At 36.3% G+C, this 27,830-nt stretch overlaps 1 protein-coding gene across 4 annotated transcripts in view; it reads left to right on the top strand.

Moving 5' to 3' along the window:
* The window catches only part of Mpdz (multiple PDZ domain crumbs cell polarity complex component), a 178,128-nt gene that overhangs the window by 44,985 nt on the left and 105,313 nt on the right, over window positions 1-27,830 (top strand). For all 4 annotated transcript variants that reach the window (XM_023715824.1, XM_023715825.1, XM_023715823.1 and 1 more), the window contains exons 4-14: window positions 7,920-8,129; window positions 8,561-8,700; window positions 9,807-10,020; window positions 10,676-10,804; window positions 12,270-12,476; window positions 15,305-15,419; window positions 15,706-15,794; window positions 20,567-20,750; window positions 22,056-22,127; window positions 25,247-25,359; window positions 27,383-27,529. In XM_023715824.1, the coding sequence (XP_023571592.1) occupies window positions 7,920-8,129; window positions 8,561-8,700; window positions 9,807-10,020; window positions 10,676-10,804; window positions 12,270-12,476; window positions 15,305-15,419; window positions 15,706-15,794; window positions 20,567-20,750; window positions 22,056-22,127; window positions 25,247-25,359; window positions 27,383-27,529 (1,620 nt within the window). The remainder of the gene's footprint in view (window positions 1-7,919; window positions 8,130-8,560; window positions 8,701-9,806; window positions 10,021-10,675; window positions 10,805-12,269; window positions 12,477-15,304; window positions 15,420-15,705; window positions 15,795-20,566; window positions 20,751-22,055; window positions 22,128-25,246; window positions 25,360-27,382; window positions 27,530-27,830) is intronic.

Genomic DNA, 27,830 nt, shown 5'->3' with positions numbered 1-27,830 from the left:
GCCAAATTAGTCTCTCTTCATGAAAAGTATTATGATTTGAGGACATTTCATATTTGCCTCTTTTGCCAGCACCAAGTCAGCCTCATGTAAGTCTTTCCATTTTCTGAGAAACATCAGTTCTCCGCTACTATCTGTGATGCCAATTATTCATTCAGGGTCAAGACCTCTAGCAAAACCTCTAGGTTTGTCAGCAGCATCTCTTTTTTTTTTCCACTGGCTGTTATCAGATTCACTGTTAGATAAATATTTCTTTTTTGTACCATTTTTTTTCTTTACCAACTTTTTCCAAATTAAGAAATGCTTCAATTAACTCTGGACAATCTAAATTTTCTTCAGGTTCTCATGTATTTTCAGCATCTGTAAATCCCTTCCACTTCATTAAATACTCTACCTTTCCATTCACTACATGTTGGTCCAGAACTTTTTCTACCACAAACTCTTCAGGTTCTGCGTCCTCAACTTACTTTATTTAGAAAACAACTTGATTTATTTGGAAATCACTGCTTAATGGACTCACAGTTTTAGTTTTCATTTTACCTTTTTATTGTTGGCCTTTAACTTAATTGCATTGAAATCAGAGACTATTCTCTGTGTATCATTTCTGTGAGGTTCTTTGAGTCTTCCTCTGTGGCCTGCTTACAGTGTAGGCCAATATTCCATGTGTTTCTGAAATAATTATGTATTCAGTAATTGTTCAGTGTGGTTTATAATGTCCATTAGGTCTGTTTACTTAGGACTTTTTTCAGGTCTATAGAAAGGATGATTGAAATCTATGGTGAATGTTTTAAAATTTTATTATAGTAAAAGGCACATTGCCATGAATGTCCCCAGCATCCTCCCTTCACTTCCATCTGTCCCATGGTTGTCAGTTTATGAAGCAGGTTGTAAGGTCGCTTGCGTGGTGCCTTTGCGGGTCTTGTCAGAACCGTGGAGAAGGCTGCGGTCACGGGTCACTTGGTGGAAAGGCAGGCTTGTGTGAACGTTAGGACACTGAGGCAGCCATGAGGCACGACTGCTGACACGCACAGGGGGTCTTCCACAGCTAATTCAGAAAGTGACCAGAGTGGCGGGTTAGGTGTGTTTGAAGTGAGCAGGAGAATTTTGAGAGACATTAATGGAATGTGTGTTTTACTGTAATAGAGTTTTTAAACATTTATAGCAGTTTTTATATAACTCATATATTATATTTCTCGTTGCTCTATTACTTACTGGGAAAGATGCATTAAAATTTTGATTCTGAATTTTTCTATTAGTTTTTTGAGATTTTTGAGTCATTTTGCCTTATTACTTTTAGGTTATATTTTTTAGCTTGGTAAGATTGTTTCAACTTTCTACTGAATTGATGCTTTACCTCAATGAAATTATTCTACTTTATTAGTATCTTGTAATTTAATGTCCACTTTCCTCCTATTAGTTTAGCAACAAGAGATTTTTTGGAGGGGTTAATATCTTTCCTCCATTTTTTTTTTTTTTTTTTTTTACTTTTAAAAAAATTTTAGTTGTGCATGTATGTGGAGGATTTTTTGTTCTCAGAATTTTAGCCATTTACATTGCATTGTTAACCTTTTAATGTAGTTGTTGAAAAAGTTGTATCTTATATGTTATCTTTTTATTTTCCTTTTGTGTTTTTAAATTTTTAGTGCATTTTCTTTATTACTATGCTTTTATACTTTATTATTATTTTAGGTATTATTCTAAATATAATAGAATATATACATGATTTGTGTCAACTTTTTAAAAAAATTTTTTTGAACTAATTACAGATTCATAATTAATTCAGATTTTTGGGAATTTTTGGTGTCCTTGGAATTGGGGCTCAGGGGCTTGTACATTCTAGACAGAAAGCTGTACTCTTAGCACAGAAATGCTCAGTGTAGTAGGGAGAGGCCCAGTAGATACATCGAGAAATCCCTCGTAGTAGATGCATGCCATCACTGTAGTACAGTGTTAGAGCCAGGCAGCTTGTCTTCAGTGCAGTGGTTATCAATTTTTAAATTTTTTTCCACCAGTAGATATTTGTGTAGCTATCATCATAATCAAAACCAGGTATATCCTATCACACAAAGATCTTTCAAATACTACTCTTGTCATACAGGAGTTTCTTTCCACACCATCTCTAACCTCTATCAACATTTGTAATCTGTTTTATCTTTTTAATTTTGTCTTTTCAGTAACATAAAAATAAACACATTGAAACTGACTTTTTACACAGTATTCTTGAGGTCCATCTGAATTATGTATGGTGATATTCTGTTTTTATCACTGATTTGTATTTGTTGAAAGATTTCATTTTTCTAGTTCATTTTTTATCCTTTTTTGGTCTGTAGTGCAGATTGGACTTGTAGTGATTCTCCTGTTTTCAGCCTCCCACGTGCTGGGATTACAGGTCTGCGCCACCACACCCAGTCTCAGTCTTGTCTCAACATGCTGTGGGGGCGGGGGCTGCAAGGCACGAAGGGGATTGAACCCCAGCCGCTGTGCTCTGCCTAAGCAGGCGCTTTCGTCCACTGAGCTATCTGGCCAGCCCTCTATCTTATTTTTTTGATTTACACATAAAACTGTTCTGTGAGCATTTCTTTACAGTGTTGTCTGGGCACAGATTTTTATATCTGTGCAACAAATATAGAGAAGATTGGTAAATGCATATTTAATTTTCAGAAATGACTTTTATCAGTGGTGCTATGTAATTTACATTCTTATATGAACAATATAGTTTCTCCACATTGTGATACTTCTTTATGATTTTAATTTACATTTCTTTAATAGGTAATTATGCCTGACATCTTTCATGTGCTTATTTGCCATAGATATATCTTTTTTGGTGAAGTGCCTGTATCTTTGATGAGTTCTTAGTGGCCTTTTTTTTTTAGCAGCAGAGCTTTTTAGTGTATTTCAGATAGAAGTCCTTTGTCATATAACGTGTCTTTGATTTGATCCCAATTTTTTTTTTTTTTTATGAATTTAGTACAGGGTCTACAGGGTGTAGAGGGTCTCACTATGTAGATTGGACTCGTAGTGATCCTCCTGTTTTCAGCCTCCCAAGCACTGGAATTACAGGTGCGCACCACCATGCCCAGTCTCAATCGCCATCTCAGTGTACCCCGAGGGCAGGGCTGGCATGGCATGCTGGGGATGGAACCCCGGCCACTGAGCTCTGCTGAAGCAGGCACTTTAGTCCACTGAGCTATCTGGCCGTCCCTCTTGATCCTGCTTTTAGTTAGTGCAGTTACCATTTTCTGGAATATTCAAGGCTTGTAGAATTCTTCAGCCCCATTAGGAGCATTACTCTTGCCTTTTGTGAAACTGTATTACTCTATTGCCATATATATCTAAAACTTGACAGTTTAGATCATCTGCTATTTTAAGCAACTGTTGCCAATTCACCCACATTTTAAACCTTTTGGTACTTACAGTCTTTTCTGCATTTGGGATCTTCTAAGATAATTTTTTTTCGGTGTAAGAATTTACATTGCTGTTTTGTATTCATCAAAAGCAACAGAGTGTGTGTGTGCTGCTAGCTTGATGTTTGATCCATAAGTATTTTTAATTTAATTTGATTTTTATTTTTTATATACCTGTTGGCTTCTGGCTTGTGTGGTCCTGCTTGCAGAGTTAGCTGTTGTATCTTCTTTGAAGACAAGGTGCCTTTTTGTTCTTGTGCTTTTAAAGTTTTTCTCTTTGTCTTGGATTTAACCCTGCTGTGCCATGGTAGTCAGCCTTTACAATGGACACCAGTAATCCCTGCCTCCTGATGCTCTTGTGTAATCCTCTTTACTGTGCGCTGGACTTACTGCTTCATTTTTATCAACATAATAGGGTAGAACTGTTAGTATCTTTTTGATATCTTTACTTTTTAAAAAAATAGCACATAATTATATATAGAAGTAAAGAGAATTCTTGTTTTCTTGGGATGTATTACAGAAGCAGCATATTAGCACAACTCTAAGTAATTTGCTAGGGTGAAAAATACTGTCCATCTCACCTGTAAGGCAAATTGATTCATGCCCAGGACACTAAACATTTGTCTGTTTAGTCTACCCTTGCTTATATTTCTTCAGCTTCCATTAGGATAGGCACATTGTCAAAAGTTGCTTTTCAAGTTCTTTCGGCTCTTTAGACTTAGTTTTTAATTTTATGAAGATCTAAACAATTATGACTTTTTCTACAGAAATGTAACTTCTTTTGAAAACTGTATGACAATTATAGTTGGATTAACTTTGTTTAAACACACTGTAAAACCCTGAGGATAGATTTCATAGAATTCTAGAATAGTTCCTCAATAAAATTGTTTTTTGAGCTATTCAAATTGATGTTTTACTTTGAAGAGCTAACGCTAAAAATAAAATAATATGCCATTAGTGTAATTTTTCAATCCAGCTGTTCCTGTTCTTGGTATATTCACAAAAGAATTAAAAGTGTCATGTCAGAATGATATATGCACCCCCATGGTTATAGTAGTACCGTTTGTTTCCAGCTAAATCATCTTGGAAACAGCACAGATGCCTATGAACTGATGAATATATAAGGAAGATTTCTTAATGCAATGTAGCACTTCTCTGCTATAAAGAAGGAAAAGCTTGATATATTTCTAACTTAAATGGATGTGTCTTGAGGCTATACTCTTAAGTGAAATAAATCACACACTTAATGCAAATACCTCTGGTGTGAGAAACTGAAAGTATAAATGAAGACCAAAATGTGTAACATGTTATGAGATAGGAAGAAAATGTCCAAATGGGATACTAGGGATGGGGCAACGAAGGAAGGGAAAAGTAAATGAGTGATGAGCAGAGGTGGAGAAATGAAAACAAAGCTTTTGTACTTATGGAGCGGACAGAGGATTGAAGGGCTGGTAGGTTAGTCTGCTGAGTTATCTTCTCAGCCCAATGGAGAAAGAAGATTCAAGCTATATCATGTACAGTTACAAATTCCCTATAGTGACTGTAATCATTATGTATACCTAAAATGTACCAATAAGCTTAATAAAAAACCACAAATGTACTTTTCTGCATATAAAAAGATGGTAACCATCTCCCAATTTTGGAGCAGTGTTAAAGACTCATCCATCTGTCAGTATTTATGAATTATATAGATACTTTTTAAATTAAAAATAAGGGGCTGGGGAGTTGTCTCAGTAGAATAAACACTTGCCTGGCAAGTGAAAGGTCCTGAGTTCAATCCCTGGTTCCACAAAAAATAAATAAAATAAAATAAAATACAGTAGGTAGGTTATATATTTGTTATGTGGTATGCTTTCTGCTTTGTGCGACCTTCTACAATAACTCAATTACTAGTTCTGATTGCATTTTGTAAGAATCTTAGCTGTACATCTGAATTCTGAGATTATATCTTGCCCTTCTATAAATAATCTGAAAACTTTTAAAATGATGCTTTACATAATCTTCATCCAAGTTCTGTTCAGGTAATAGCACTAATTAAAATACATAAATTCAGTTAATACACGTTTGCTTATTATGTAAAAGTTCTTTCTGGATTTAAGTGCTCAGAGAGAAGTTAGCACTGGAATCTTCTGGGACTCTTGCTCACTACTAGCAACTCCCATAAATTGTACAGATTGTTTATATGTGCAAAAATCACTGTATATTTGTGTTTTCTTCTGTTTATTTTATACTCTATAAATCAAGGATGAGTGTCAATTACTCTCAAAATGATTTTTTTAATGTATCTTGTACAGGGTCTCAGTACGCAGCTGGGACTTGTAGTGATCCTCTTGTTTTCAGCCTCCCCGGTGCTGGGGTTACAGGTGTGTACCACCACACCTGGACTTGGTCACTGGCTCGGCGTGCCTGGGGGCGGGGCAGGATGGAACCCCAGTCCCTGTGCTTGCCTAAGGTTAGTCTGCTGAGTTATCTTCTCAGCCCAAGAGTCAAGTACTCTCTATGAAGCATTTATAGTTCGTGTGTTATGAATACATCTTTCAAAGCAAATAAAATTCACTGCTGTTTCTGAGAGAATGTACTTCAGAAAACCATAATAATAAACAGTGCTACAGAAATCAAAATGTATTTTGGTACTTTTTCTTATAAGTTTTTGAATTTATAAGTAATACTATTGATAGTAAAAATTACAGTTTTTCTATACATGGTCCATTTTAAATATGTAAGAGTTGCTTTCTCATTTATATACACTTCAAGGAAGTTAAAAAAATGACTGAAATTGGCATTCTTTAAACCTTTAATAAATTGAAGAGACAATTGATAGTATTTATATATGAGTTTTTGTATTATAATCTTGTATTTGTTCTGCTCCTGCTAACTTTATTCTTGGAATGGCTTTGTAGCTCATCTTTCATAGTATCAGAATTTCTAGTTCAGCAGTTAATTTCTTATAGACTATTCTTGGAATGTGATTCGTTCATTCTGGCTTACCACAGTCGAAGTCCAAATATTTTTTCCTATGCAAACATACCACAGGCATTGGGTCTTGGTGTGTGGGATCTTCAGCCTGTCACAAATTTCATTCTGCCATCTGCTTCAACCTGAGCTGTGTATCTTCTGCTGGCAGACTTTGCTAGAGTTGCCATGGCTCAGGATTAAAAAAAATTAATCTTGGCATGAGAAGCTTGCTTTAGAAAAAATAATAATTGATCATGCCTGCTGTGGATTTTAAAATAAGCATTTGAAAGGATTCCCAAATATGTCTCCATAACACAATGATCTTATTATAACTATCAATATCCAATATAATTATTGAATTCTTGGTAACTTTAGTAACTTTATTAAGTTTTGGTTTAGTTTTTAAGGATAAGTAATAAATACATATATAGATATAGATATAGATATAGGTATATGTTAGTGACATTTTAAAATATTGTGGTATTTCTTTCAATGGAGAGTCTTTACTTCATATCTTACTTCCAGAAGTGACATTTCCAATGACTATATGCTTTGTATGTAATACACAGATGAAAGAAAAACCATTTAAAATCTATGTCAGAAACTACTTATTAGGTGTACACTTTCATCATCTGTAAAGCAGAGATGATGATACTCTAAGGGCTGCTTGGGAGACTGGATACAAGTAGGTCCTTAACCATGGATAAATAAATGTTTATTCTGCAAATGTTTATTGACAGCCAACTCTGAAAGGCATTTTTCTAGATAATGAGCACTTTATAGAAAATAAATTGCCCAATTTTTTCTACTAGAGAATTTTGCATTCCAGTTTGTCTCTATAACTGAGGTAGAAACCCCTTGACAGCAGGGTCCGTTACGTGGCGATGAGTGCCGTGAAGGAGGGCAGGTTCAGTTTTCAGAGCATGGCAGTGGCTGCTGTGTGGATGGGGTTGTCAGGGACAGCATGCCTGCATGAAAGTGGGTAGTACACATGGGATAGCTGGGAAAGGCTGTATGTGGCTAGCTGAGTGGAAAGTCTGGCCATTTGAAAAACAGTAAGGAGGTCTTGTAGCTAGCGCTAAGCAGGCAGGTGAAGATCAGAGTGCTAGGGAACAAGCTCAGTATGATCCTATAAACTCATCGATTTAATCTTTGTGATACATAATTGTAGATAAAATGCCATTCCTGGCACCCTTCAGAAATTAAGATTGACTTAGTATTTTATCAGTTAGAAGTCATAACTGGAGTTCTTTATAACAAGCACACAGAGGGCTGATGGATATATGTGAGTGGACAGCTGCTTGTTGTTACTACTGTGTCCCTGCTCTCTGAGAGGGCCAGACTGCAAAGTGCACAGCTCTTCAGACTGCCAGCTCAGCACACACTCTTGACAGTGACTGCAGGGAGTTGGATTCAGGGACCACCTTGAAAGGCAAAGTAGCTACAAAACCATCCTCACTTTTAATACTAGTTGTAAGTTTGGGGGGCTCCTGAACCCACCTCTGCTAATTTGCTAATTCACGAGAAGTAACAGTATTGCTGTTAATTTCTATGTTACGTTAGGTAAACCCTGCAACTTCAGCAACTTCCAGCGTGGAGTATGCCCATACTCCTCATCTCAGCTCCTCAGTGATTTCTGCTTTGCAAAATGAATCGTCTCTATTATCCTCAAATAATGGGAATCAAGAGGCACTTACAGAACCTGGTACTCCGTACATCAATGGGAAACCTATTTGTGATGAATTTGATCAGTTGATCAAAAATATGGCTCAGGTAAGATTTACCATTTTTCCTCATTGTCCTGGATGATACAGTACCATTTATACTATCTGAAATAATTTGAAATTAAAAAGTTTTTGTGAGACATTGGTGATTATATTTGCTTTTATTACATTTTTCTTTTTTAATTAGCATATTTAGAATTCAGGCTGGGATTATAGCTCAGTAGCTCAGGGCCTGCCTGGCAAGTCCAAGGTGGTGAGTTCAATCCCCAGTACCAAAAAGAAAAAAAAATCAATATAACATGTTATGTTCCTAAAATATTATATAGGAGAAGTAAAATGACCTATGGGTGATTAGTAAAATTATCTTGGAAAATTTTTGGATTGCTTCATTATTATAAACAAAGTAATGTCTCTAGTGAGATGACTGTTAATTACAGTAATTAGCTCTTAGTTTTATTGTTTGCTTTGTTTCCTGAACAGGGTCGTCATATAGAAGCTTTTGAGCTCCTCAAACCTTCATGTGGAAGCCTTGGGTTTAGTGTTGTGGGGCTCAGGAGTGAGAACAGGGGAGAGCTGGGAATATTTGTGCAAGAGATACAAGAGGGCAGTGTGGCTCACAGGTGAGATTGTCTGTGTCTTCTCTGTTTTTGATGTCACATTCAGAAGTTTTTGATCCTTTTAGGAAAATATAGAAAAGCAAAGGTGAATGGAAACAAAAACTGAACATTCTCTTGTATTAACCAGTTTTATAAGTCATTAACATTGCTGTAATAAAAAGCAAGGCGTGGGCTGACCAGATGGCTCAGTGGATTAAAACACCTTCTTAGGCAGATGCAGCCCCCCACCACCTGCCCTGCCAGGCCCAACCCTGGGGCCCACTGAGACAGCCATTGAAGCTGGGCGTGGTAGCATGTGCCTGTAATCCCAGCACTTGGGAGGCTGAAAAACAGAAGCCTCACTATGAGTCCATTCTGTGTAGTGAGGCCCTGTAGATCCTGTACTAAATACATAAAAAAAACAAAGCGCAGCCTTTGAAATGTGAAAGAAGCCCTTAAGTAGTTTAATTACTTTTTAGTAATGAAAGAAAAAAATGATTAGAATAGTGTTTTGCTTGCTATAAAATGACCTCTGTTTGATTTTAAAAATTATTAAATTGAAATAGGTAATTTGAACTATACTTTCATAATATGATCAAACAATAATACATTGATCCTTTCATTTTTATTTATTATTTATTTATTTCATTTATGTATTTGGTGCAGGGTTGAGCTATGCAGCTCGGACTCATAGTGATCCTCCTGTTTTCAGCCTCCCCAGTGCAGCACCACACCTGGGCTCATTCCCTGGCTCAGCTTGCCCCAGGGGCAGGGCTGGGTGCAGCCTGTGAGATGGGGGATCTAACTTTGGTCCCTGAGCTTGCGGAAGCAGGCTTTTCTTCTGCTGGGTTCTCTCCGCGGCCCAATACTTTAATTTTCAAACAAGGGGACTAAACTGTATTGAGTATATTGGGTAGTTACACAGTAAAAATGAGCTTTCTAAATGGAAGATTGAATAGAAATAGCAGTGAATTACCTCAGGGTATATTTTTAAAAGTAAAACAGCAGGGAAAAACCTTAAAAATGACAGAAATAGCATTAAGAATAACCTGGACGTCCATGCCAACGAGCCTATGATTTCCTCGAGAGCTGCCATGTGTCCCTTTTCACCCTGTTTTCCTCCTTGGTAGAGATGGGAGACTGAAGGAGACAGATCAGATCCTTGCTATCAACGGACAGGCACTGGATCAGACAGTGACACGTCAGCAGGCTGTCAGCATCCTGCAGAAGGCCAAGGAGACTGTCCAGCTGGTTGTTGCCAGGGGCGCCCTGTCACGGGTCGCCAGCCCTCGTGCCTCCCGTTCTCCATCTGCAGCCAGCACAGTTTCAGCTCATTCTAATCCGGTGAGTGCCTCAAATTTTGAGAAGGCAAAGAACACATTTTTTTTTGTAGTTCCTATAGTTTCTTTTTACTTCTTCAATTTTTGTCTTTTTATTCTTTTAGCGCTCCTTAAGCTGGAATATGTGTTTTTAAATTATGATTGTATTTCTAGCTTCTAAACATTATTTTCTTTGTCTAGTTTTTTTTTACAGCATTTCTCAAAGAAAAGTAGATTTTTAAAGGAAACTAAAATGTATCTGTAAACAGATACAATCTTAACTTTGCTTTGTAAATTATGCAATTATGTTATGACAGTTAGCTTCTAGTGACTTTGAAATCATTTAATTTAGAATCCTTCCTTGAGGCAGGATTAGGCAGAAGACATTTTTGACACACAAGAGTTTTTTTCCCTTGATCTGTTTTTTCTTTTCTATAAGTTGCATAAAAGATCTTGCAAATCTATTAAAAAATGATGTATTGATGATTTTGTGAGGGATTATATCATTAAGTGATCATCTGTTGAGAGAAATGTGCAAGATGCAAGGGATTCTGGGATGCTTGTTAGCATGTCTGACTTCACTTATTTAAAACCAATAAAATAATAATATCATGTACAATAATATAAAATTTTAGTGTTTTATGAAATTTCACAACTTCATATGGGGCCTTTATTTTTAGGTTCCCTGGCAGCATGTAGAAACCATTGAATTGGTGAATGATGGATCTGGTCTGGGCTTTGGCATCATAGGAGGGAAGGCGACTGGGGTGGTTGTCAGAACCATTCTGCCTGGAGGAGTAGCTGACCAGGTGAGCAGCTCCAGCAAATCTTTAAGTCTGATGTGGCTTTACCTTTTGTATTTTCTGTCAGGAAAGAGAAAGCTTGGACTTAGGTAATGTCAAAGAACCTGAGGTAGGATCTTTTGTTTCATTGGATTGTTCTTGAGATATTCTTATAGAACTGGGTGGGAAATATTTTTTTAAAAAGGACATTAATCTTAAGTTATAAGCAATGAATTTACCTCTCTTTAGAACCATAGACTATGACAAAACCAAGGTTATAGTTTTGATTGTTGTAGAGGTTGCTGTCCTTTGTTTTATGACCATGTTTGAAACCTGACAGCTCATAGTTACATGATGCCATGGACAAATTGGTACAGGGAAAAAACAAATTTTGTCTTTTGAGTAGGAACTGTAACCATTTTTCATCACCTAGAACAGTTCATTGAAGAATTGTCATTTTGGGTATGTATGGTATGTATGTTTAAGATATGTGTGAAAATGTTTCATCAATTTATTAGTTATGAGAAGTTCTGCTAGTTTAACCATTGTGTTCATTATAACATTTCGTTTATGAAGCTGTTGTTTTTATATGTGTATTTGAACTTCTATTTCAGAGTCAGCCTGATCAAACATTTCTCACATTCATGAGCAAAAGGCTTATTAATGGCAACCTCTTCAATAGTTATTACAGTTGCAAAACTTTACCAAGTTTTCTCCTTTTTAATATTAGATATCATGTAGCAGTATCAGATGAAATTGATAAGCATGAGAAAGAGGTCTGTCTGTGCTTTCTCTTATGCATAGAGCTGTGTTCATTACTGCTAACTGTAATTTTAATTAATTAAAATGAAATGAAATTTAAAATTTAGTTTCTAGACACATTTTATGGGTCCCACAGCCATATGTCACTGGTAGCTGCTGTGTTGGGCAGTGTAAACCAGCTCCATTATTGCAGAACATTTTGTTCAGTAGACTTGGAGAGGCTGACAAGACTTGTTCCTATCGCTTATCTGCCTGAATTTTTACCTCACTAGAATTTCATGTGCTAATGGAATCTTTTGGAATAGTTTTGATTGAAACAGCCAGGTAGAAAATTATGGGATCAAGAAAGTATTATTTTGTAGATAGTAATTTATTTAAACTACTATATATTTTATTTTCATGGTGACTTCATACATTATCCTCGCTTGCTAAAGTTTCTGATTTCTAGCCCTCCAAAATAGTTATAAAACTTTGTCTTGCATTTAGTGTTTATAAATTAGAATAAAAGGTCTCATCAGCTATTAATTTAAAGAATGTTTGTGAATTTTTTTAAATATACTGACTAAAGCCAAATTGGTTTAGAAGGTAGCTAATATTGCAATTACATATTTAATGTCCAATGATTGCCATAGTACTGTATCACTGTTACCTTTTTAAAAATTTCTGTCATTTAGGGTTTCTCTGATGCAGTTATAAGAATAATAACCTAGGTATTTAATCTCTTGTGAAGCATGGACGCTTACGCAGTGGAGACCATATTTTAAAGATTGGCGACACTGATCTGGCAGGAATGAGCAGCGAGCAAGTAGCGCAAGTCCTTAGGCAGTGTGGAAATAGGGTTCGACTGATGATTGCAAGAGGGGCCACTGAGGAAGCTGCCACGCCCACCTCTCTAGGCATTGCCCTTCCCTCCTCCTCTTCCACACTAGAGATGCGGGTAAGTAGATAAAAGAATTATTCTGAAAGTCAGAGTAATTAGCTCTGAGGTGATGGTGATATTTGTTTAAAACCTAGATTTATTAATGTTCATATATTAGTGTTAATTAACAAAATCAAATGTGGGAATGCTTTGGCACTAATATAATTAATTACAAATATAGAAAACATGAAACATTGTTTACTTAAAATGCTAGATAATTTTATATTTTTCTCTAAGCAGCTCATTTATGAGGTTAAAGTTATGAAATATGAATAATATGTTATAAATAATTATTTGCTATTCATACCTAAAATACTTGATTATATTTTTTATCTTAGAAAAGGCTTTCCTTAAGGTCATAGTTCTAATCATTCCATTAACAACTTTCTTTTCAGTCTTTTTGTTTTTGTTTTCGGTGTGTGAGGGCTGGAGAGTGGCAGGAGGCTTGGTAGGAGTACATACACTTCAGAACTTTTCAGTGTTACTCTTGTAGAGTGTATATCTCAGAGCTATGAGATTTACGAGTATTCAGTGTTCTTGACACAGTTATATAATTTTTTAAGGCAAGAGTTGGGATTTTGGTATTATAATAAAAGTTTTATTTATTTAAGTATAATGTTCTGTCTTTGTTCTTGATATGAAAAACTATAAAATTTTCTAAATTGTTGGAAGTTAGTAGCTATTTCATCGGCTTTGTAGGTCACAAGGCTAAGGTGCATATTAGCAGCAAAATAATTCTATCTAGAAACCTCTGAACTATTTAAGAAGAGAAATTTACCCAATTTGGTGATAAACCTGACCAAAATTCAAGTCATATATACCTCTTCCATAGATGAAAAATGTCTGTTTTCTTTTATTAAAGTTGTTTTTAACCAGTTACCACATTTTTAAAAAAAAAATCCTAACCTCTTCTACTAGCCCTTTAAAACCTTATTAAGACACTTGAAATTTGCATGATTCTGCTATTTTTGGACTTGAGTTTGCTTGCTATTCTTTGCAAAGAGAAAGAAGAAAGAAATCTTGTTTATGAAAGTGTTTAAATGGCATTCTTTTGTGATAAACAAAACATTTTATTCAGCAATATATAAATGAATTCAGTACCGAAAACCACTTGATGTAATTGAAAGCTTAGAAAAATATCTATTCTGTGCATATCATCATTTCTGAAGCTTGTGCCCCTTTTAAAACCATTCGATAGTCAAATTGCCACCCTCCAAAATAGCACTCGCATAAGTCTTATTAAAAATAGAAAACACATTTGTTTCAATTGAAGCAGATTTCATCCTGTCATTTTCTTGTAATTATCTAAACTTTAAACTTTTGCTAAGTTTGCACAGATAATTGTGTGCAATGAAAACTAAATCAAACTTTACTGTAAAATCGTAGGTGGACTAGCAGTTACATATACTTAATTTGTTGAAGGAAAATCAGAAAATATTATCCCCTGAGCCCAGCCTTCGTGGCCTTTCGAACTCATTAGCTTTGTCTTCCCATGTTCTTCTTGGGGCTTTCTACAGGCTGCTGGGCTCACCCTGTGAGTAGTGCCCCTAGCATGCAGATCATGTCCTGTGCCAGGCCACAGAGGTTTGGTGTAGGAACTTTTGCTCTTGAGGGGACACAGTTAATAACACTGCCTGTTAGAAAAAGCTGACATTTGAAAAACCATTTCCAGTTTTCATTCCAGCAAGATACTAGTGAAGAAAGAAGAACTTCTCTTAATAATAGCGTTTTATAGTCTGAATTCTCAAAATAAATAAAGACAGTTTAAAATATCGCCTTTATGTATTTTACTCCTTTTCAAAATAACACTCCAGGGGCCGGGGAGATAGCTCAGTAGAATAAGTGCTTGCCTGGCAGGCGCAGGGTCCTGAGCTCAATCCCCAGTTCCGCAAACAAACCAACCCCAAAATCATACTCCAGTCAGGCCATTTATAATATAGCTACAGGACAGATTGATTGAGGTTCATGTCACTGCAGTTAAATATAAACTGAAGACAAAATATCAACTAACATGTGGATATTTCCATCTTTGTATTCTACCAGAGGCTTTATATACTACATATCATTTAAGAGAAGGAAGCCTGCAACCAGGCTTGAATTTACCACTATGATAGTTTCAGCTGTTTGTCCTGAGAAAAGTTATGTAACTCATTCCCCTAAGATAATAACTGTTATAAATTTTTACTTAGAGTTGCATACCCTCAGGAAGGATGCACTCCTTTAGGGGAGCAATGAAAGTCTTGATAGAGCAGCTGCGCCTACCTCACTGGCTCGTGGGAATCTAAACACTATTGCACTGTTGTAAGGGGTAAGAGATTGAGGCATGTCAGGTGCCTTTCATGTAGGAGCTTCTCGGTAGATGGTGGCTGCAATGGTTGTTTTGATTCTTGGTAGACAACTGTGCAGAGATGCTTAGAACAAAGCACTGGCAGAAGTGGATTTCAGTTCACAATGTGAGTTCTTTCAGTGACAACAACCCGAATCCTTCAGAAATCAAACCAATTCTGAACATAGAATTTAATAAGAAAATGTTTAATTTTTAAAATGTTGAGTATGCAAACAATAATATGTCCCTTCTCTAAAAGGAAACTCAATCTTATTCTTGACATTCCTTTATCAGTAAAAATGTGCTGAGTACATGTTGTTACCATTGAAGAAGGAATCGAGTGTAATTCTCTAGCAGAGTTCTCTGACACCTTATTATGTGATTTGGATTTTTGAATTTACTTTGTTTTTTACAAGTTTACTTCTCTCTCCATATATATATATATATATATATATATATATATATATAATATGTATATAATATATAATGTATAATATTCATGTATGTATATAAATTTCAGGTTGATGCTTCTACTCAGAAAAGCGAGGAAAGTGAGACATTTGATGTAGAACTCACTAAAAATGTTCAAGGATTAGGAATTACTATTGCTGGTTATATTGGAGATAAGAAATTAGGTAAGTCAAACCTAAATATTTCTTAAAATAACAATAGCTTCTAATATTTTTATCTTAAGAAATTAAATCAAGCTTTTTGGATTAGCTAGCTGAAAACTTCCTTAGAAGTAGTGTAGATGATGCTGATATGATAGACAGAATATTTGCCTTGATTTTGCTATAGTGTGTGTTTGTGTGGCTTGTTGATATGTATTTATTCTCAATTAGGACTTTTTATTTGGAGAATGGGCAATCACACTGTTTAACTGTTTTGTAAGTAGTGAAAATAACCTGTTTCTGATCATAGAACCATCAGGAATTTTTGTAAAGAGCATTACAAAAAGCAGCGCTGTTGAACACGATGGAAGAATCCAAATTGGAGACCAAATTATAGCAGTAAGTTACATCTTTAATGATAGTATTGTAAATTTTCATCTTTGAGAATTTTATTCTTCTATTTTACTTAGTTTTGAGAAATACAGTTAACTGGTAATTTTGGGCTTGAGGCTACCAACACACAGTAACCTTTTTTATTTTTTCATAGAAACAAAGCATTGCATGGAAGCTTTACTAATTAATTCTAAATAAGAACATTTTTTATCAAATAACATCTGGGATATAACATTTTTGGCCACAATGAATTCTTAAGTTAATATCATAGTGTGCAGACACTCCATAGGGAGAGACCACTGCCGTGCCTTCTTGGGGTACCTGAAGCTGAATTCTGAGGCACACATTTTTAGTCCAGATATCTGGCTCCATAGAGAGAATGCCTTTCAGCTCTAAAATATACACAACAATAAAATAAATGGATCCAGCTTTTCCGTTTTTTGTTTTTTTGTTCTGGAACTTGAACTCAGGACTTGTGCTTGCCAGGCAGGTGCTTTTGCTGCTGACCTGTATTCCCAGCTCAGTCCAGCTTTTCTTATTAGATTAACTCATGATATTATGGTAGCAGTATTACTATGTTTCTAAGCATCTGACCATGAAAGAATCCAGCTTTTAGTTCATTGTTCAGTAGAAACTGGGTTGCCCAAACTACTCCCTGAAACTCAAGTTGGAGATCCTCACCAAGCACTATGGTTAAGAAAAACTGCATATGATTTGGTTTCTGAGGGGCTTACATTACATATTGAAAAACTGAAGACTCTGAGAGGTCCTACAGTAATCTGTTTACCTTTTACCTCAGTGTTTCCTTGGCTTTTGTGAGATCTTCTCTTCCTAAGTATATATTAATCTTCTTTGAAGATGTCTTTGGGAATGCTTATTTAATCTACTCTTTTTTTTTTTTTTTTTTTTTTTGGCAGAACTGGGGATTGAACTCAGACCCTTGCACTTGCCAGGGAAGCGTTTATTTTACTGAGCCATCTCCCTGGCCCCAAGGAATGCATATTTAATATATATTTGTTACTGTCAATTGTCTCTACTGTTCCTTTGGAATCTTAATAATAGAAAGAAGATGGAATATTAAGATAAAAGTCCTCAATCATAGCAATATTATGACAGTAATAACTCACAGGAGCAAGCCAAGTGCTTACTGATAGATGAACTGATGGATGAGATGTGGTTTGTGTACGCACAGTGCAGTGCTCCTCAGTCTTTAAAAAGAATAGAACAGTACCACCCTACGTGGAGGAGTGTCGGAGTCGTTGTGCTTAGTGAAGCAAGCGAGTCATAGAAAGAAACACTAGATAATTCTACTTAAGTGAGGTCACCAAACTGGCCATACTTGAGAGAAACAGAGGGTAGAATATTGGTGACCAAGGGCAGCAGAGAGGTGAATGTAAAGTTGCTTAGAGGAATAGTGATTCAGTTTGCAAGATGAAAAATTTCTGTGTGTTACCAAAGCAGTGTAAACATACTTCATTGAATTTTACATTTAAAATGGGTAATAGAGTAATTTTTTTATTTTTTAAAGAATACAAAATAGTAATTAAACAAAAAAAGCCTTAGAAACGATACAAAATTTCACTAAACAAAGTAGTAGGAATTCAACAATGGTTGTTATATTGTATGATGTTATCTTCAAATTATTTGTTCAGGTTACCAGATATCAACGTCCAAAATTGGTTTTTAAAAAAAAAACAAAGAAAGGTAGAAGAAATTAAAAAGAAAATATAAGAATAGAAAAACATATTAAGTATTAAATGCTCCTCTCAAAAGACCAGCAGAACTTGACAGTATAATTATCCAAATTTTCCTGCATATAGACATAAATCTATCCTTCCTCCTTCTTTCTTCGGTCCTTCTCCTCCCGGTTTTCCCTTCCCACTGAACAAGTTCTTTCCCTTTCACAGCCTCTGTTGTGTCTTTCAGACTATCTTTACTCTTTCAGGTTCTCACACTAGCGAGATAATACAAATTTGCACATGTGGAGCTGATTTATTACAGTTTCCAGTTGCATCCATTTATCTATAAGTTCTTCAAATGTATCTTTTTTATAGTGGAATAATATTCCATTGTATGAAAATACCGTATTTTTTATCCTTTCCTTTGTTGATGGGCGTGTGGGGTTGTTTCCAAGATTGAGCTAAGACAAATTGTACTGCTATAAACATGGGTGCACATATATTGCTTTGGTGTCATGATTTCAGTTCTTTTGGAAAAATTCCTAGGAGGGCAATAGCTGGCTGGAATGGAGCCTCCAGTCCTAGCTTTTTGAAGAATCTCCACACTGATTTCCAAAATGGTAATACAGTAAATTTTTTATGTATTTTTACCACACTTTTAAAAAAGGTAGCAGAGTTCTTTTATGATTTAGTTCTTTCACTTAGCATATTTTCCGGATTCATTTATGTTATAGAATATATTTGTTCTTCGTTTCCTTTTAGTGCTGAATAATATACTATTTATATGAAAATACATTTACCCACGTGTGAGTTGAGTACTATATTTACGTTGTTTTTACTACTTATCTATTGGGGACAGTACTACTATAAACATTGATGTAAAAGATTTTATGTGGGTTTATATTTTCATTTCTTTTTGCTATGCACTGAGGAGTGAAAGTGCTAGATCTTATAATAATTTTATATGTAACTCATAGGCAAACTTAAGTTTCCTTACCACCAAATTACCACCAATAGGAAAACTTTCTTCATATAATTTTTAGGATAATGAAATCAGATCTTCATTTAAAATATCTTGTATAAGCACATAAATACATTTTAGTTAATTCAGGTGATGTTTATTGAGGACCTAAAATGATTATGTAGTTGAAAAAACTCAAAATGCTTCCCGTTAAACTTATCATTGTATTTATTTTATGTAAGTGGAATCACAAGCTAGTTCCTCTTAAGCAATTCAGTGATAAAAGAAATAGTTACCTCGAAATGTAGAAGTAAACTTCTTGCTTTCAGTAAAATCATTTTTCTTCACTAATATCAATGTTTTGATTTTTGATGTTTAATTTTCAACACTATCCTTTTAGTTCACAATGAGAAGCACCTCAAACTAGGAAACATGGGACAGTGCTTTTGTTCCTCCATTAATTTTGTGCAAAATGTCACCGTCTTGTGGACTTTTGATATTTTGGTAATAAGACTCTCCACATTTAGTTGCATTTTCACAGCTGTAGTCTTTTGTCTACTTTTCTTTTGACAACAACTATTGAAAGTATATCCTTTTTTTAAAATTATACTGTGCTGAGAAGATTAAGAAATCATTTTTTATTGTTTGAAGAAATGTTACTTTACAACCTAAAACTATTTGTCAACAATTTTTTTGTTTTTTTACAAATTGTGTTCTGTGGGCCCTAGGGTTTCATTATAGGCCTGACAGGGCAGGAAATAAAAAGAATGGTTCTATTCCCCACCAACTCAGTCTACATAAATACATTACTTAATTAATTTGGTGCAGGGCCTTGCTATGCAGGTTGGACTCATAGTGATCTTCCTGTCTCAGCCTCCCCAGCACTGGGATTACAGGCGTGTACCACCACGACTGGTTTCAGTGGCCTGTACGGCATGCAGTACTGGGGATCGTGCTTGGGTCCTTGCACTTGGCAGGCAGGTGCTGAGACCTCCAAACTATCTCCCTAGCCCCCACTGCTTTTTCATACGTTGGTATTCTGTGAAAATGTTAGACAAAGGACTCCTACTTTTTTTTTTCAAATAGCTAACCAAACTTGTTGATAAAATTGTGCACTGTTCTTTCAGTTCAGTAGTCCATGATTTACGCTAGAATTATGACAGATAAAAATTTGCTCAATAGCTTATGAAGAGGGGAAAGTGTCAAATGTTCTCTTTACTAGTCTATGACTTTAAGAGGTTAACAAAGATTCTCTTCTGGTAGGGTAGGCCATGTTGGAGGAAGCTGCACTGATTGTGCTAAGAAGCTAGTTTTGTGAGTCATGCCAACTAGAATTTCTTTCCTGTAATTGCTTCTGTTAATTGTGATTTTGGCCATGCTCTTGATAAAAGTCTAATTGTCTTTGTGAGAGAGGCAGTCTGCTTCTATTGTACCTAGTTCCATTGCAATCTTGTCTGTACGGTCAGAAAGCCCAAACTGACTCTTAAATGTTCCTGGGATCAAGAGAGTACAGCGCTGGGACTCCTGAATGAGGCTTTGGTGTCTGTGGCTCACATGCAGCATGAAGTGTAAACACACTGAACAGAAATTGTTCTGATGTGGCCTTGGGGTTTTCATGGGTATTGCTTTTATTTTGTGGTTAACCAGGCCAGCTCTTGATGATCCCGAAACAAAGTGCCAGGCACGGTCAGTCTGGGGAAGTGGGCGTCGTTTCCATATTGTAGATAAGATACAACTGAAGTCTGCTACAAATAATTTGGGCTAGTTCAATGTGGGGATTTTTTCAGTGCTCATACCAGCTTCTGACATTTGAGTAAGGAATGTATTTTAAAATCAGTATTACTAAGTTTTGAAAATTAAAATGTTTTTTACATATTGGAATTTTATTGCTAATAGGTAAAAACAAGCATATTGTATTTTTCTTAAAACTACATTTTTACTATGTAGAATGATGAATAGGCAGTTGGGTAGGATTCAGGCTAGCTTGAACCTGGCCTTCTCCTGTGTGTGGCCAGCACAGCACGTCGTGCCAGGGACCAATGCCCAGGCCCTGCTCTTGCCTAAGCAGGCCCTTGGTCTGCAGATCTATCTTGCCAGTCCTTACGTGTGGGCCATTCCTTTACATGTTGTTGTTACAGGTAGATGGCACCAACCTCCAAGGCTTTACCAATCAACAAGCAGTAGAGGTACTGCGACACACGGGACAGACTGTGCACCTGACACTGATGAGGCGGGGAGTGACGCAGGAGACAGAGCTCCTGTCGAGGCAGGAAGTCACAGAGGATGCGAATGAGTCTCCAGTGAATGCCAGCATGAGCAAAGGTAGTGCCAGATTAATCTGAGGTTTGGTTAGAATTTTGTACCATGTAGATTTTTTTTCTAATTCTAAAATAATTTAAAGAACAGTTTTTATCCTGAACTGTTTATAATGAACCAAGTAAAAAGAGGATGTTTAATAAAGTTGGAATTACCTAGAACTGCCAACCAGTCCGTGAACTGTAGAACAGGTTTTAATAAAGCACATTTCTTTCTGTTGTATCCTTTCAGTCCCCATTTCTCAGCTGTAAACCTGAAGCTATGTCCCCTCTGCCTGCATCGTCTCACCTTTCTGGCTAGGAGTCACCTCTGCACAGCATGTCCGTGATTCTGAGAGCCCAGGGCTCATGCTAGCAGCCCTCTTCCTGTGGAGGAACCAATTGAAATGCTACCTCCAGAAGCTCTGTCCCGTTCCTCAGCTGATTGGCATTTGGGTGTTTTCCCAGATTAGCAATGACAAATCGTGCCGTCGTAAACGTGGGGCACGCATATCACTGTGGCATGTTATTTCAGCTCTTCTAGGAAAATATCCAGAAGGGAAATAGCTGGATTGAATGGGACTTCCAATCCTAGTTTTTTGAGGAATCTCCACACTGTTTTCCAGAGAGGTTGTACTAGTCTGCACTCCCACTAACAGTCAGGAAGGGCTCCTTTTTCTCTGCAGCCTCTCCAGCATTTGTTATTAGTTAATCTTTTTATGGTAGCCGTTCTTTCTGGCGTGAGATTGGAGCAACTTGCCTGTGTCTGGCAGTCTTGGCAACAAATTTGATGATAACAATATGAAATATAGCAACCATTGTTAATTTCCTGTTCTTGTTTTGAAGTTCTATACCACTTGTACTGTCTGTGGTACTTTGATTTTATCTTTGTTCTTATTATTTGATTTTGTTTCTTTCTTCTTTAAAGGAATAAAATAATAAAAATACCCCCAAAAATAGAAATGCTGTGCCACTCTTAAACTGTTTCTACCTGAATATTTCTGCCAGTCACTGAAATGCCATGCAGCTCACTGGCAGAAGAGTTTATTGTGAGATAATGAGAATACTGTTGGAAGAGTGCTTATTTTATTTGTAAGAATGTTAATTATTCTGGTGTTTATGCTGTATGGTACTTATTGTGGTGCTAGAATACGGGGAAGCAGATCATAGAGTATTTGTTCATTTACTAAAAGACTTCGCTTTACGCACAGTTACTATGGAATTTATATTGAAAATAGGACTTTCTTTTAGGGTTCAAATAACTAGAGTGCCTTAGAAAACTGAACTCCTTGAAGATATTACTGAAATCACTATTAAATGTTTTTATCTTTAGAAAATTGTGAGAAAGATGAAGATTCTTCATCTTTGAGGAGAAATGTCAGCATATTACCAATTGAAGAAGAAGGTAAACATTTACAGACAGGCTATGATGTTCTTTATTATATTTTTGCAGAAATTTTTAAAATGAAATTGAACCTTTGTAGATAATGCTGTAAGTTACTAAAAGATCTTCTGAAAGTTTAGATTATAAATATTTATATAAGTAGATATAAATAATTGCTCTCATATATGAAAATAATTTATTTACAGCTGTTACATTTTCTTGCTCAGTTGGTCTGTTTTTTCTTTTTTTTTTTTTTTTCACCAGGATCCTTTAGGAATCAGTTATTTTGATAGATAGATAGATAGATAGACAGACTGATTGATTGATTTTAAATTTAATCCTTTTGTGTCCCCATAACTAACAAGTCTCTGCTTTACTGAGTATATAATAATAAATAATAAAGTATAGTATTTAAAGATAAACTTATGTAAGTCTTTTAAAGTGTAAGATTGAAACTGTCCAGTTTTGGAAAGCTGTCTTTCACTTTTCAAATTTATTAAAAGGTTCTAAATTTTAACATTGAGAAGGTGGTTTGAAAAATACTTCTACTGAGACCTTATCAGACTTCCTGGGAATTCTCCCACGAAGCTCTGCAGACTTTTCCGGGGCAGCGCTGCTCAGAGGGCCGTTGTGTCGGAACGGTGCTGCCATCTCTGTGCCGTGTGCTGTGTTCGTCTTGTGCCTGCCTCACTGGTTTATGTGCTCTGGTCACTTGCCTGCTTTCTGGGACTGTAAATCCACTGAGTGCAGCCTGACATGCAGCTCCTGCCCTTCGTGGGAACTGTGCCCTTTGTCAACGTTCCTACACCGCACTGCAATTTTTCTGCTGAAAACACTGATTTCTTTTTCATTTTAAATGGGTGTTTATAAAGAATATTGTGTAAGGAAGATGTGTAGGGCTCACACATACTAATCATATTCTGCCACTTTTTATGTTAAGAGGTGAAGAAGTTATCTGGGCTAGGGCCGGCCAAATAGCTCAGAGGACTAAGCGTCTTAGGCAGAGCACAGTGGCCAGGTTAGAGCCCCTCCCTGGTGTGTGCTGTGCGCTCGGGGCACAGAGACTGCTATTGAGAAGGGGTGTGGCGGGGAGGCCTCTAATCTCAGAGCTTGGGGCTTGGGAGGCTGAAAACAGGAGAATCACTGTGAGTCTGGTCTGTGTAGTGAGACCCTGTAGACCCTGTACAAAATACAAAAATAAATTATTTAGACCAATATATATATATATATATTTTTTTTTTTAAAACCAGGAATCACACTTAGGACCTTGCACTTGCCAGGCAGGTGCTTGTGCATCTGAGCTGTCTCCCTGGCACTGTCTTGAAAGCTCAGGATCATCTTGTTTTGCTCTAATGAAGACAGCTAATGAGAAATTTGTGTGCTTGGGAAGGGAATATATTACACATATAATCAGGAGTCCCAGAATCTCTTTTTAAATGAAATGAACGAAGCAGAACTGTGATTCTTACACATCTGATCTAATACAAGTCCTCAGACATGGGCAAGATATCATTGCCCCTTCCACAGATATTTGACTCATTGCACAAACGTGGGCAAGTCATTTGAATTCTCAGCAAGGTCAGAGAACTCAATTAACTGTCTCTCTATTGCACTATCTATCTATCTTGCCTGACATTTATTCTTAAGGCCATTCAGAGTTCAGAATGGTTATGAACTGAGGTTGGTTGACTAGTATGAACTTCAGAATTTTTATCAGTAGCATACTGATTCCCCAGTTTGTTTACTCATAATCTTGCCCTCATTAAAGCCTGGCCTGCTGTGTAAAACAAGAAAATGGTAGGAAGTGGGGTGGAGAACATAGGACTCTAATGACCCATGTTTTTCTCTCCTAGAATCCCATTTAAAGATTCTGCTTTGTAGACATCTCTCTTAGTTGTGAATTGAATTTTACGAAGATAACACTTATTTGGTAGGGCAGGTAATCCTCTGTCTCCTGTCCTTGGGATTGCACCCAGGGCCTCAATACAGGCTACTGCCAAGCTACATGTTTTACTCCACCAATTTTGTGAAATTATATTATCTTGTATGCAGCCTTTTCTGGTAGAAAAAAGAAACCATCTTATTAACCTAGGACAAAATAGATCTGCAGAATATGCTTGGAATAAGTGTTCTTCATTTTCCACCAAAAGGAAGGGACCATGAGAAATTTAAACTTTGGAGCACTCTTTAAATTTGTAAGTTAAGGGGCCGGGGGAGATAGCTCAGTAGAATAAGCGCTTGCCTGGCAAGTGCAGGGTCATGAGTTCAATCCCCAGTCCTGAAAAAAATAAATAAATAAATAAATAAATAAATTTGGAAGTTAAATGAATGCTAAAATTAGAGGTCACTACCTAGTAGAGATTTTTCAAAAGGCAGCCATGATGAGTAAGAACTGTGTTTCTTAAAAGAAAAATTAAATATGAATTTATAGTTCTTCCAAGCAATTTCTTATTTTAGCTAAGCATTTTAAATTCAACATTGTTTGTGCAATTTGATGATTTTTCTTTTTTATATGTATTTATTTATTTATTCATTTATTGGCAGAACCAGGGATTGAACTCAGGCCCTTGTGCTTGCCAGGCAAGCAATTACTCTACTGAGCTATCTCCCTGGCCCCTTTCATTTTTATTTTAATTTACCTTTTTCTAATTATTGAGATTTAGTTAAAGGCTTTTTTTTCAGTATAAAGTTAGTATTTGCTTCTTTTAATTTATATTTTGTATTGTATGTGACCTTTCTTATTTTTTGTTAATTATTTGTTAATTTGTTACTTTGTTCAGTAATAGCAGAACCCTTTTTGCTTTTGAAGTGCTCCATGAAAATTAAACAGAGAGATGACATGGATTTTTACCAGAGCCTTGAGAGGACTTTCACGTGAATACTAGACCTATCTAGAGTCCTCTTTCCTTTACATAAAAGTTATATGACTACTTTAGTTGAAATGTAGCTGAGATTTAAAATATATCTATTAGAAATGAATACAGTTCTAAATCAAGTTATTACAGCAAGTGTAGAAATAAGAGTATAATACAGGGTGCAGAGTGTGACTTGGTACAGCAGCCAGATTCTCCTCACTGTCTGGAAAAGAAGGCTGAGACACAGAGTTTCTAACTGTCACTCGTGTGCCTTGGCCATTTCAGGGTGCCCGTTACTCTCAGACGAGGGAGAGGAAAGAGAAGACACAAAAAAGCAAGAAACCGCCCTGCTGCTGACAAAGTGGCAGGGGCTCCTGGGCATTAACTACGAAGTAGTGGTAAGCTGGCTTACTCGCCATAATTTTCTAAAGTGTGTATGATATAATGATCATCAGAAAGGACCCAGAGAATTATCAAAAATCTAGCTCTTTTTAAAGACCTCAACTGCTAATCTAGATCCTATAAATATCTCAAGATAGAAAATGATACACAGTAACCAAGGAGCTTAAATAAATAGAATGGAAGTTTTATAACTCATATTTCATCAGTATTTTAATATTTCTGTTAGTATAATGGACAGTATTTTTCTCATTCTTAAACTTACAATTTATAAAGAATCAAAATAGTGATAGTGTTTAAAATATAACTCATGACCTGTGTGTAGAATTGCAGAACATCTGTTTCTCTCACCTTCTTTCTCACTTTCCTATAATAAATTATTTCAGAATACTTTTCTGTGAGCCGTATAGCATGGTGAATATTTTATAGCATAAACAGTTTATATGTTTAGTCACATTACCACAATCTGCTGTTCTAAAGAGAAGCTTAACAAAGTTGACACAATTATTAACTTCTAGATATATACCAAAATATTTTAGGGATAGCAAAAGGGAAAATAAAACAGTAAGTTGTATAGAATCTTTCCATACAGCTTATATTTATCTGTGTCAGAACAGATAAAGGACAACAGATACTAACATATAATATAAATAACTAGCAATTACCAAGCCCTTCTTTACTATGCAATATTTTATTTTTCATAACGACAATGTTTTAAGTAAGTGATGATTAACCTTCAAGAGAATTAAGTAAATAAAACCTGTTATTACCATATTCAATTGAGTTAAGGAAAAGTGCCCTAATGTCCAGCTGAAAAACGATTAGTTTAGCGTGTCCTTGAGTGGGGTGGGGTTAAGATGGCAGCCATGTTAGCAGGCACGTAGCTCTTTGGGTAGCCGCTGAATAATGAAGGAATCCATTTAGCCACTTTGTCCCAGACGTCATAATCAACACTGAACTTCTGTGTCCTGGTAGTCATAATTCTCGTGGTGGGGCGCCCAGTAATCTGCCAAAGACAGAAGTGCTCAACAAAGAAAAAGTAAGTCACTTTTGGCCCTCTGTCAGACAGAGATCAGTGAGAGGCAGATCTGCTTTACATTATTTGCTCGCAGCTGTGCTGCATAAATACAGTCATGGACAGTGGGCTAGCAGAGAGAGGACTGGTAAACACTGTCAGCGGGGCTGGGAAGGCTTCTCAGAGGAAATGGTGCCTCAGTTGGGTTTCGGTGGTGAGATGAACGCACCCAGCCTTACGTGTCAAGGCCTAGTGGTTTTGCTTCTGTGAGTAACTTTACGGAAGTTACTAGTAAGATGTGAACTCTTCTTAAACAGCCTTTTCTAAGTTTTTTATATGCTTCTTTAAATTTGAAATAAAAGGTCAAAGTTACTCATCTTTAGCATACACTCATTTTAATATAAGTATCGGATTCTGTGCAAAAATAGGTAATTTCCTGACATGATTCATTAGTGAATATAAGAAGCTTTTATTCACTTTCAGTGTTCTTAAGGAGAATAGTTTTCCCTCAGTACAACTTAAGATCAGGAGGGTTGTAGGGTCCAACTGCCTAACAGCTCTTTCCTACCTGGACAACTCTGGTTAAATTAACCTCTCTTAATCTTATTTTGCTTTTTTTAATACAAAGAAATTATAGCTGCGTATGAAAGCAAACGAGATAACCTCTGAAATGAGGTCAGCATAGTCCCTGGCACATAGTAGCAAGTGCTAATAAGTCTCTGTCCTTTCTGTACTCTTGTTACACTAAGACTTTAAAAAAGTTCTAGATGCCTGCCATCTATTAAGAGCAACTGCACACTGAAAAACATCTTGGGTGTTTGCAGATGGCTGCTGGTTTTTGTTATTTTGGGTTCAAGAAACCAGTAGATGTAAGTACTCTTTCAGGATTATAGTAAGGTTTTGAACCTTTGTTAGAAAATTGAAAATTTGAAATGAACATAAAATACATGCATGAGTAGAAAGAAGAAAGAATATACCAAACTTGTGATGGTATTTTCCCCTTTCAGGTGGCTCATGTGAGCAAGTTTAGTGAGAACAGTGGATTGGGCATAAGTCTGGAAGCAACAGTGGGACATCACTTCATCCGATCTGTTCTACCAGAAGGTCCTGTTGGACACAGTGGGAAACTCTTCAGTGGAGATGAGCTTTTGGAAGTATGGAGTTACACTTTTCTTTTTCTTCCATAAATAAAATTTAAAAATCCCCACTGTAGGGGTACTTAAAATGGGTTAGTTTAGAAGGTCTTTTTTTTGCACAGCTAGGGCTCGATCCCTGGTGTGCTGTGCTAGCCTGGCTCCCGAGGCATGCTGAGAAGGCGATTGAGACTAGGGGTGGTGGATGAGCACCTGTAATCCCGGCTCTTGGGAGGCTGAACACAGTGAGATCACTAGAGTCTGAGCTACATAGTGAGACCCTGTAGACCTTGTACTAAAATATAGAAAAAAAAAAAAAAAA

Source organism: Octodon degus, unplaced genomic scaffold (assembly GCF_000260255.1).
Source record: "Octodon degus isolate 3935 unplaced genomic scaffold, OctDeg1.0 scaffold00044, whole genome shotgun sequence".
NCBI lineage: Eukaryota > Metazoa > Chordata > Mammalia > Rodentia > Octodontidae > Octodon > Octodon degus.
The sequence above is the reverse complement of the archived record's forward strand: the minus strand, read 5'-3'. Positions and strand labels throughout refer to the sequence as shown.